The sequence below is a fragment of the Schistocerca piceifrons genome, chromosome 4, assembly GCF_021461385.2.
Source record: "Schistocerca piceifrons isolate TAMUIC-IGC-003096 chromosome 4, iqSchPice1.1, whole genome shotgun sequence".
Lineage (NCBI taxonomy): Eukaryota > Metazoa > Arthropoda > Insecta > Orthoptera > Acrididae > Schistocerca > Schistocerca piceifrons.
In genome coordinates this window covers 318,516,451-318,528,850 of record NC_060141.1, presented here as the reverse complement: position 1 = coordinate 318,528,850, position 12,400 = coordinate 318,516,451, and the positions used below count along the sequence as shown (strand labels likewise).

The window sequence follows — 12,400 nt, the reverse complement described above, 5'->3', positions numbered from 1 at the left end:
ATAATACATGACTGCACATTGAAACTTTGAGCGCAAAGTATAAAGAAGGTAACTGGCACAGGCGCAAGAGAAAGAAGTGTTATCAAGTAAGTAAACTCGGTTATGAGCGTTTCATGTCACACTGACTGTTTGGCTCAAATAACCCATTTGCGTAATAAATCATTCATACTTACTTTTTACTTTGACGGCTATTATCTCCTGATCTAATAACCCATATAATCTACAATTTTTATGGTATATGTATGGGGTGTATGTAGCTCTATTAACTGCACTATGTATGAATGTTTAAGTCGCGCGACACATATCGTGACCTCTTATAAGCCTGCCACATGTTCCATTTACGACTGAACATAATTTCTTACCATTCCATTTCATATCCCTACACCTTGTTACTCCTAGGTATTTGTATGAGTTGACTGATTCCAACTGTGGTTTGTTGAAATTTTAGTGATGGGATACTGCAGTTTTTGGGATTTGTGAAGTGCATGGTTTTACATTTCTAAACATTTGCAGCAAGTTGCCAATCTTTTCACTTTGAAATGTTATCACGATCTGACTGAATATTTGTGCAGGCTTTATGAGACAGTAATACATTACAGGTAACTGCATCAACTGAGATAAGTCTATGGTTATTATTTGTACCGTCTGCAAGGTCACTGATAAACACCGTGAACAGGAAGGGTTCTAAAACTTCCCTGGGACACAACCTGAAGCTACTTCTACGCCGGTCTGACACCTCCACCTCGATAATGAGTGCATCCTCCCTAGCAAGAAATCCTTAATCTAGTCAAATTTTATTAGATACCCTTATGATCGAATTTTCGCTCAAAGTGTTGATACGGTACTGAGTGAAATGGTGTTTAGAAGTCAAGAAATACTGCTTTTATCTGATTATCTTGATCCATGGACTTCATGCTGTCATGCATGAAAAGGGCTAGTTGCGTTTGGTATGACCTATGTTTAGGCAATCCATGCCGATTGGCAAGGAATACATTCTGTTCGACATACCTCATTATATCTCAGCTCAGATTATGTTGTGAATCACCTCTGCTCCCCTTCTTGTAGATGGAAGTCACACGCAAGTTTTAAACATGGCTGTTAGCGACCGTATACTAGTTTCAACATAGGATTATACAGCCAGGTGGTTGCACGTAACTGGTAGGTACACTGACACAGGTTTCGACACCCAATCGTAAAATTACATCGTGATAATGCATAACGAGCTGTCCTCCTTTGAATTTTTTGTATGTCGTTCGTCAATCATATCTGCTAAGGATCCCATACTGCACTGCCAAAACTCCCAAAGACGCCAGACAAGCGTGTATTGGCAGTCTCATTAGCACGTTTGTTGCTTCTTCTCAAAGATACATTGTGCTTAAAAGAGGGGCTAATGCAGCTGCAAATTCCGTAAAGAATTGATGAATTCCACTATATGCTAAGTCCCTGTACGATTTTAGCATTTTTAGGCATTTCTCAACGCCATTGATGCTAGTATCAATATCACTCAGCTTTGGAAATTTGCAAGAATTAAACCGTGGTACCACTCCTGGACACTCGCATTAGTAAAGACATTTGAAAACAAAGTTCAGTATTTCTATCTTTTTCTCTGCACCCTCAATTTCAGTCCCCGCGTCACCATGAGTGGAAGCAGGTGCGTCTATAGAAAGGTCCCAGAACTGCTCTCATTAATAAACGGTCACAACACTCATATAGTACTAGGGACAAAAAGTTGGCTGAAACCAGACGTAAACAGTAATGAAATCCTAAACTCAGATTGGAATGTATACCACAGAGACAGGCTGGACAGTGAAGGGGGAGGCGTGTTTATAGCGATAAGAAGTGCAATAGTATCGAAGGAAATTGACGGAGATCCGAAATGTGAAATAATTTGGGTGAAGGTCACGGTTAAAGCAGGCTCAGACATGGTAATTGGATGTCTCTATAGGCCCCCTGGTTCAGCAGCTGTTGTGGCTGAGCACCTGAAGGATAATTTGGATAATATTTCGAGTAGATTTCCCCACCATGTTACAGTTCTGGGTGGAGATTTTAATTTGCCGGATATAGACTGGGAGACTCAAATGTTCATAACGGGTGGCAGGGACAAAGAATCCAGTGAAATTTTTTTAAGTGCTTTATCTGAAAACTACCTTGAGCAGTTAAACAAAGAACCGACTCGTGGCGGTAACATATTAGACCTTCTGGTGACAAACAGACCCGAACTATTTGAAACAGTTAACGCAGAACAGGGAATCAGTGATCATAAAGCGGTTACTGTATCGATGATTTCAGACGTAAATAGAAATATTAAAAAAGGTAGGAAGATTTTTCTGTTTAGCAAAAGTGACAAAAGGCAGATTACAGAGTACCTGACGGCTCAACACAACAGAGAGTCATAGACACGGGTTCACAGGTAGATGCCGTGTTTCTTGACTTCCGCAAGGCGTTCGATACAGTTCCCCACAGTCGTTTAATGAACAAAGTAAGAACATATGGACTATCAGACCAATTGTGTGATTGGATTGAAGAGTTCCTACATAACAGAACGCAGCATGACATTCCCAATGGAGAGAAGTCTTCCGAAGTAAGAGTGATTTCAGGTGTGCCGCAGGGGAGTGTCATAGGACCGTTGCTATTCACAATATACATAAATGACCTTGTGGATGACATCGGAAGTTCACTGAGGCTTTTTGCAGATGATGCTGTGGTGTATCGAGACGTTGTAACAATGGAAAATTGTACTGAAATGCAGGAGGATCTGCAGCGAATAGACGCATGGTGCAAGGAATGGCAATTGAATCTCAATGTAGACAAGTGTAATGTGCTGCGAATACATAGAAAGATAGATCCCTTATCATTTAGCTACAAAATAGCAGGTCAGCAACTGGAAGCAGTTAATTCCATAAATTATCTGGGAGGACGCATTAGGAGTGATTTAAAATGGAATGATCATATTAAGTTGATCGTCGGTAAAGCAGATGCCAGACAGATTCATTGGAAGAATCCTAAGGAAATGCAATCCGAAAACAAAGGAAGTAGGTTACAGTACGCTTGTTCGCCCACTGCTTGAATACTGCTCAACAGTGTGGGATCCGTACCAGATAGGGTTGATAGAAGAGATAGAGAAGATCCAACGGAGAGCAGCGCGCTTCGTTACAGGATCATTTAGTAATCGCGAAAGCGTTACGGAGATGATCAAACTCCAGTGGAAGACTGCAGGAGAGACGCTCAGTAACTGGGTACGGGATTTTGTTGAAGTTTCGAGAACATACCTTCACCGAAGAGTCAAGCAGTATATTGCTCCCTCCTACGTATATCTCGCGAAGAGACCATGAGGATAAAATCAGAGAGATTAGAGCCCACACAGAAGCATATCGACAATCCTCCTTTCCACGAACAATACGAGACTGGAATAGAATGGAGAACAGATAGAGGTACTCAGGGTACCCTCCGCCACACACCGTCAGGTGGCTTGCGGAGTATGGATGTAGATGTAGAAGCAAACTCAGACGCTGATAAGTTTTCAAACAAGTATCAAATAGCTGTCAACTCTTAGTTCACTACCAGACACTTGCCTTGTAAACAAGTTACAGTCACACACCATGAGAACTCCGATAGGTTTAGGTACTGCAGTGTCAATTTCTGCTTATCTTATGACATTTACTGTAATTTAATCGAGGATCCATTAAGGGTCTGTTCTCCTGGGTTCTCTCGTCGGTCTGTGCGTGCATAAGCCACTCTCGTAAACGATCAAACTTATTTGTCAAATTTGCTCATATCTTGCCACAGCTTTGTCAAACAAGCCGTATACATATCAACAAAGTTAGTCAATTTGGATTCACTTTTGAAGCAGACGTTGTTCGTCTATGCTACATTTTGACACTAATGGGAATGGCTACTAATGCAGATGTAGCATTTCTAAAACTGACTGGCACTGTGTTTGAGGAAGAAGGGAAGAAGAAGAAGAAGAAGAAACCAAGACGCTCGTGGTCGTGCGGTAGCGTTCTCGCTTCCCACGCCCGGGTTCGATTCCCGGCGGGGTCAGGGATTTTCTCTGCCTCGTGATGACTGGGTGTTGTGTGATGTCCTTAGGTTAGTTAGGTTTAAGTTGTTCTAAGTTCTAGGGGACTGATGACCATAGATGTTAAGTCCCATAGTGCTCAGAGCCATTTGAACCATTTTGATTGGTTTAAAATGCGGGAGAAATATATGTATGAAAACCTGTTAAAGGAAATACACTCGCCGGCCGCGGTGGTCTAGCGGTTCTAGGCGCTCAGTCCGGAACCGCGCGACTGCTACGGTCGCAGGTTCGAATCCTGCCTCGGGCATGGGTGTGTGTGATGTCCTTAGGTTAGTTAGGTTTAAGTAGTTCTAAGTTCTAGGGGACTGATGACCACAGATGTTAAGTCCTATAGTGCTCAGAGCCATTTGAACCATTTGAAATACACTCGGAACCTGGTGATTAGGCCTACATCAACCTTCTCCAAATGGACATTAAAACTTGGAAAACACGTCAAACACACTTCATGTTTGACAAATACCACATACCACCCTACATAGTCAAATTTTTGGCAAACATCGTAAAATTTGACAATCTGGCGATTTTACTGGCTGGCATTTGTGTCTACTTATGACTTCAGTTGAATGTTGTGAGACGCTTGGCTATGGAGTTGAATGAAGTAAGGTTATGCATGGGAGCGCATGTTAAGATATATTTCTCATCAAACCCCATTCTTAGAAGTGGATATAGTTTATAGGAAATTTGAATTCATACATCCACTTTTAAGACATCGAATTTGAAATGTGTCAAGGACTTCGCTGCATAAACCATCAGTACAACGCTATTTTCAAGACCTCGTGGAAATGTCTCCCTATTACGACGATATTTAAGTGCTTCTCCGTTTATTGGCTGCTATTGGACATACTTCGTTCGAGCGACCGTCCGTTCAAGCATCAGTGAAATAACACCTATTGTGAAGAAAAAATAGAAATAATTTTTATTGTACCTCAGGGAACGTGTACATTTTACTTATTGGGACATATTGTAAGTTGAGAGTTAATTCTCCACTTGGCTCAGCGCTACGTTTCTAATTATCCTCATGTCGGTGGGACTTTTGATTCTCGCACCGATCCGTCGCACGGGCGAGCGATCGCTTCGGAGATCGCACATTGGGCAAATCGCAGCGATCGTTCGCTGATCACTGGTCACATGGAAATCCCAGGCAATCTGATGGATAGCGTGCGATTCGTGCACGAAATATGGCTGCCTAGCTAGTTACCAGTGGTATGTGGCAGTATGGCTTCTACTTTTTCAATTTATAAAGAGTGGTTTCGTTTCCCATTGCCCACAATGAGTAAGAAATTTACAACAGAATTTATAGTCATCCAGGGACCACGAATTACTCTGAAAACCAACTGATTTTGCAGCAATTAGCATTTTGCAGCTTGTGCTACAGAAGTAGAAGGATACGATGAGCTCACTCCTATGATTTTCAGTTATTTATGAAATATTTATACGCATTATTAGAGTTTTTAACTTCTTAACAGAATGAAATATGTATTATACGCGAAAAACAAAGTTGACACTCGGCACGGTGTGTGATGGGAGCGGCTGTATATGGGAAATGCCTTTACGGTCGCTCTCAGCAGCCACCGCGACGAGTGTAAACTTTGTTTGCGGACACAGTACCAACTATAATGTGAAGAGAGCATTTTAATTTAAATGTTCGGGGCAAATATATTATACAGATAGACTCAAATCCCTTGTCATTTCATATAAACTAACTCTCCTTCATACACTTTATAATAAAGAGTTACGGTAATCAAAGGTACTGCTACTGGCAATATCTTTATAGACACATCGAGTAAACTGTGTCAACTCTTGCGGTTAAATTATAAGATTAATGAAAAAGAAAAAGGAATTGAGGACTAAAAAAACGAATTGCAATGGCAGACTGGAAAGACGTACACAATCCATTTGCCGTCAGTGAAAAATGTAAAATATTGTGTAATATAACGAACAGTTCCCAAGAAAAGCATTTCAAAACACGTTTAATAAATCATAATTATCATTTATTTTAAATTTATGATTTGCAAGTATTCTTGGGGATACGGAAATCAACTGCAACTGCTGCTGAACATACCAGTTCACTTTCTATAGCAGAATTTCTCGACACAGTGGCGTTTGTAATATTAATTGAAATTGCTTGGCAAATCGCTCGTGTGCGGGCGGAAATGTCAAGACGAGCGACCCTCACAGCAAGCCGTCGCACATGTATGGAGCCCTTTACGTTGGTACGCAAGTTCGCAGCATTTTTGTTTTGCATGTTGGTGTTCTGGTTGCTATGGGCTTTTTTTATCGATTGTCGTTTTTTATTTATAGTCCACAGTTGCTTTTAAGTTTACATATTGTCATTTTGTCAATTGGAGATAGTGAGTGGAGCCCTGGATGCTAGAAAATGGAGTGGCAAGTGGAGAAATCAGTACATTTCCGACATTCTTCTATTTTAGTTCAATAGAAAGGTGACAGCAGCAGAGGCCGCCAGAAATATTTGCGCCGTGTATGGAGATAATGCCACTGGGCAGAGGACGACAAGAAAATGGTTTTCACATTTTAAGATGGTCGTTTTGACATTAGTGACTCCGTGTTCAGGAAGACATCGATGTTTGAAGAAGATCGATCGTTTATACGCATTAATCCACAATGATCCATGTCAGTGTACTCGAGAGCTGGAAAATGTGATGAAATGTGACCAATGCGCCATCATGCGACATCTGCAAGCAATGGGGAAGATATAAAAAAAAAATAATAATAATAATAAAAAGAAACACAGGCGTGTGGGTACCGCATGCTCCAAACCAAAATCATAAAAATCATCGGGTGGTAGTATGTGCATTTCTGCTTGCTCTTCATCAATTGGCTCATGAATAACAACGCCCAACCTCCCCCGTATCGTTACTGACGACGAGAAACGGTCTTTTTGATAACATGGGGGGGGAAAAAGGAATGGTTGAGCCAAAACAAAGCAGCAAATTCCCGTACAAATACCTGCGCTCACCCATAAAAGATAATTTAATGCATGTGGTGGAACAGCGACGGCGTGGTGTACAAAGGTGTAACCATCACTGCTGATATTTATTGTCAACAACTGATACGTATTGGACAACCAATCTAAGAACAAAGACCACGAATATCAAAGTGGCGCTACTCCACGATAATGCCCACCCACATTCCATTAAACTGTCAAAAAACACGATGCAATTGCTAGGTTTGGAAGTCATTCCGCAACCACCTTATTCGCCTAATCTTGCAACCTCAGATTTTCCCCTATTCCGCTCGCTATCGAAAAATCTTCAAGCTGCTCCCTTTCCGGATGAAAATATGCTCCGAATATGGCTCGACTAGTTCTTCGTCTTAAAAACAACGTTATTTCTAGAGTCGCGGAATCTAATTACCCCAGCATCTGTTGTAAATAGTGATGGACAGCGTAACTTAAAACTGTTACGTGCATCTGTTGTGTTTATTATACTTATGGAAAAACGCTACCAACTCATACACAAAACTAATATACAAGACCATTTTAAAACTGTTCACTTATTGATAAAAGATGTACGTATGTGTCGTAGTTGATAAACTTAAAGAGTTGATGTGAGTCCAGTTCAGTTTTTTCGGAGTTACTAAAACGGCAAAAGATAAAGCAGAAAGCTACAGCAGTAAATTATTTAAGCATTCGAAGAAAGAGAATCTGTTCTTTTGGTTCGACAATAACTGACTTAACAGCTAAGAGTAACGTGAATCATATCTGTAAGCAGCATATTCAAATTCTTATCAGGGCATATTGATTTTATACTAATACCTTTGACTTAAGCCGAACACACATTTTTTTTCAGTAAGGCCTAAACTCGTTTGCTTCAGCACTGTCCCAACTACTCAATCAGTCCAACGACCTACCGGTCAACGTAAAGTAACAGTTTTGTTTGTTCACACAGACTTCGTTTAACCATAAGTGAAGGATGGCACGCTGTCTACATTTTACACCGTTAAGAGGTATTGGCCAGCCTATACTCCGGTTTTACCTGCGAACTTGCACAGAAAATGTTCTGGTCAGGAAACAGTTTGTTCCGAACCCATTTTTTACCGAAATGTCACTGCCGCACTAAAAAGGTCGTTGTGGCTAAATTTATTTCCAATCATGAAGTGGGATGTAAGCCTACGCGGGGCTCGGGAATACTGTTTACGAAAAACTTTATACCGTACTTCAGAGTGAAACTCATGAACTGCGAAGAAACAATTGACTCCAAAATGGCGCTTTAGCATGCCTGGGGAAAAAAAATCTTTATCGCAGGTATGTCAAATGAACGATCAAATCTGTAATGCAGTTATGAAACAGGGATCACTCATTCTACAGCAGCAATTTATTGTAAAATAATATGATCACAAAATATGGCACGTGTTCCAAGCCCTCAGACAACTGTTCATCATTTGAGCGAAGGGCGCGCGGTGGGTGGTAAACACGTAGGATGAATGTGCATCCAGAGTCTGCACACCACTGTTAAGTGCATGGCAGAGGGTACTTCCCATTGTACCAGTTGTTGGGCTTCTTTCGTTCCATTCGCGTATGGGCCGCGGGAAGAATTACTACAAACTTTTTATGACAAAAGTACGAAACCAGTGATCCCAAATCGAGTGCATTGTTTTGACATTTTTCGCTACTTTCTGACAGAAGCCGGTATTCTTCGTGACATAAATCTGATATATAAATTAAACACCTCAAAAATTTTGGAATAAATGCGTTATGACCGAGTATTCTGGAGCAGTCCTAGCCTTAACGGTCGAACCCTTCCTACTCCCCCAAACCACCACTACTCCTACCGTGTCGTGTGAACGCATTAAAGTCGTGTATAAAGGGTACGGATTCTCTATATATATGCACTGCGCTACTAGAAAAACTGTAGCGTACCGGTATGTGTTAAGTATTAGCAGCAATTCATCTTCTGTCTTAAAAAGGGTCTTCATCAACTTTGAAATACAAAAATACTTCTGCTTTTAACAATGCTTCACAGAATGCATAAGGTAGCTGCAATGCACGTTTGTACTGGTGTTTAATGCATTAAACAATGGTACCTCAAGTACTATCCCATGGATACTCTCGACTACAGAAAGTACAGAATATACCAGTACTGTTACCTGTGAGTGGCGAGACAGTGGTAGAGGCTAGCACCCTGCACAGAGGAGTCGGCGATGGGGGAGAATTTCCCCTAACCAACAAGCTCGAAATGCTATCTTCCACGGAATCCGAAACTAAACCAGTGACACTCATTTCACCTGTTGCATAAGCTCCGTGTCATGAGGCGACAAAAGCAAGTGGGTAAGATACACAAGTAAAAGCTACCGGCCCCTCGAAGTTTTTTAAGAAAGCCTGACAAGATATTGTTAAGGCCAGTGGCCTTCCGCAATGGCAACACCGGTTCCCGACAGATCACTGAAGTCAAGCGCTGTCGGGCTTGACCAGCTAGGCTTGCACTTGGATGGGTCACCGTCTGGGTCTGCTGAGTGCTGCTTGAGTGCACTCAGCCCTTGTGAGGCGAACTGAAGAGATACTTCATTGAGAAGTAACGGCACCGGTCACGAAAACTGACGACGGCCGGGAGAGCGGTGTGCAAACATGTCCCACCGTATCCGCATCCGGTGACGCCTATTGGCTCAGGATGACACGGCGGCCGGTCGGCACCGTTGAGCCTTCAAGGCCTGTTCCGACGATCTTTGTTTTGTTTCATGACAAGGTATTGTTATCAGGTGTTATTCTCAGTTACTAATTTCCAGCTCATTCTCATCAACAGTGCTAAGTATCACAAGATGTTAAACATACAGTGAGTGCAAAAAGTATTCGCCATGCAAGGCCTGAAAAAAAAGCCATCTAAAAAGAAACAATGCAACTGGCTATTTTTTATGCGCTGCAAGCAGTGTTGATATCTACATTTCCTGACATCTGATAGGTTCTGTGGACAGTCTTCTACTAACATAGCTCGAATGTATTTAAGAACTGACAAATAAATGTCTTGGACAATGAACATTTGACAGTAATGGTTTGGTGGAAGTATTAATGTCTCAGTAGGAACAAACAGAAGCTGAAAACTCTCAGTAAAGTGCCGCTTCTCACAAAAAACTGTACACAAAACTAAAAATGTGTCGCACTAAGAGAACTGTCCTAATACAATCTATTTCTCCTACGTAAAAAATTCATTTACAACTCATTCATTCATTATACCATTTTCAGTGTTAACACAAGTGATGTTTTATCTCATTCATCAGCGTGCTTTTATTTCTCAAGGTAATTTTATTTATTTATTTTCACTGTCTCCACGAGGAATCCTAACAACAAACCTAGATTCAAGATCACAATGTTTGGGCCTTAGAGCGTTTCCCGCGTCGTATCGGCGAGCACCAACGCTCTGTAGCTTCCTACATTACTCACAAACAGTACTATGTACATGTCAGCTCATATTCTATATTATTAAAATCCTGGATGTGTGCATTTTTCCCACTTCATTTTGAACAATGGCAACTCTCCCTTAAAACATTTGATTGTTGTCTGTGGACGCTTTAACGATGAACTATTTTGTACAGCTAAAATACAGAAAAGGGGGGAGGGGGGGAGCTGTATAACTGCGACATCTGATTATGTTGTGATTTATTTGCTCTTGCCAAATCCATTGCAAATTTAAAGGGATATCACCGAAACGATTTTCAAGTTTGTTTTTGTTTTGAGCACTTCCAGGTTGCTGGTTTATGGGTGATACGTGCAATAACATAAATAATATTCTAGTTATAACATAACGGTGACAGAGACCCAAGCGATTATTTTAGTGCAGCAAATATTTAAGAGTACTTCAATTTTGAGACCCAAGCGATTATACTCGTGCAGCGAATATTTAAGAGCACTTTATGTTATTCTTGTGCGCACTTAATATTCTGAACCTATTTTACGCTTTGATTGGAACTTTAGTTTTTTTAAATACTTTCACCATAAAATTATATCTTCCAGACGACGCATTTATGCAAATTACCATGTTTGAGAAACAAAATGTAAGTGCAATTAACGCACTGACATTTGTATGAAAGCATGTAAACTTTCTTGCTTCTGAACGGCGAAAAATACGAGCAATTTCTCAACATCACTCGGTCACATATACTTTCGCATTATTCTAGGCGAGATAACACACAAAGAAAACTGCTACCAACATTTCTTATACAATCGATGCATTTTATTTCATTTCGAAATGTGCGCAAGACGTTATTGTTAGACTTCGACAACAAACCCATGTTCTAGGGTGTTACCGATAGTGGAGGTACTTATTATAAGTTGTTTAGTGCAAAGCACCAAACCATTACACGAACTGTGGTTCGAAATAAACAAATGAAGCACTTAGCAGCTGTGACGGAGAGAGACGATAAACATGTAGGGCTGTGAAATGATAAACACACCATTATCCAAGAATTACTGCAATAAATCATTTCGTCAAACAACATTACTCCCGTTTCAGCATCACATTAACAAGAATTTCAACTACTACTGTGATGGTGAAGAAATAAAATCATTTCATCGAACTATGATCTTATCGTAATTTAAATGCACCACCTAACAGGACGCCAGATTATATGCCTGTGAAATAGAGGCATACTAAATTCTTTCGTAGACGATGTCACTGTCAGAATTGAGAAGCGATATCCACGTCTTGACGTCGATGACCTGCGCCTATTGCTGTGTAGTAGATCACTATGCTGCGAAGCTAATAGCTTTAGACAATACTCACATTTTACCGACAGCGTTGGTCAAGGCCATTGCGGTCCACAGAAAATTCCCCTCAGCTGCTGTCACAAATTGAAACCAATCACCTCGCTACAAGCTCCATATCTTCGCTCCGGTACATACGATCCTCTCAGACCCGAATGCCAGCGATTCATTGGCAACTCACAGTTCTGAGCGTAACATACGTAACTCGCTACCTATTGGCCCATGAACGCACGTGCTGCACGAACAGACACGCCTTCCACTGTCGTCACTATAGCGTTGCCAACACTGTATCTGGTGTGTGGCGTCCAAAGTTGGTTTCCTCTGCGTTGGTATTTCTGACCGACGTGTAAAGAGGTAAATTCAAATTAACAGCAAGTGAAACGAGCATTAAGAAGATGTTGAAAAACTAGTTATATATTTCGGGGATGAGATTAACGTTTGATAGGTCATTTGTGTACTGTACGATTTAAAAAAGTTTGAAATACTGATTTCGTAGATTTTTCAAAATTTTAACTATTTGTCAACGATAGTTGCGCGTTTTTGATGGAAAAATCTTATGTGAGATAATGTAAATACTGGATATAATATTTATGTTTCACTACCCTTGG

General features: G+C 40.8%; 1 protein-coding gene across 2 annotated transcripts in view; it reads right to left on the bottom strand.

Moving 5' to 3' along the window:
- Window positions 1–12,024, bottom strand: part of LOC124795079 — a 153,554-nt gene extending 141,530 nt beyond the window's left edge. Inside the window, exon 1 of one of the 2 annotated variants that reach the window (XM_047258898.1) lies at window positions 11,812–12,024. Coding sequence is in view for 1 of the 2 variants with exons in the window: in XM_047258897.1 (XP_047114853.1) it covers window positions 11,812–11,840 (29 nt within the window). In the remaining variant the exon portion in view is untranslated. The remainder of the gene's footprint in view (window positions 1–11,811) is intronic. The other variant, XM_047258897.1, reaches the window with a different exon arrangement.
- Window positions 12,025–12,400: the final 376 nt, after the last annotated feature.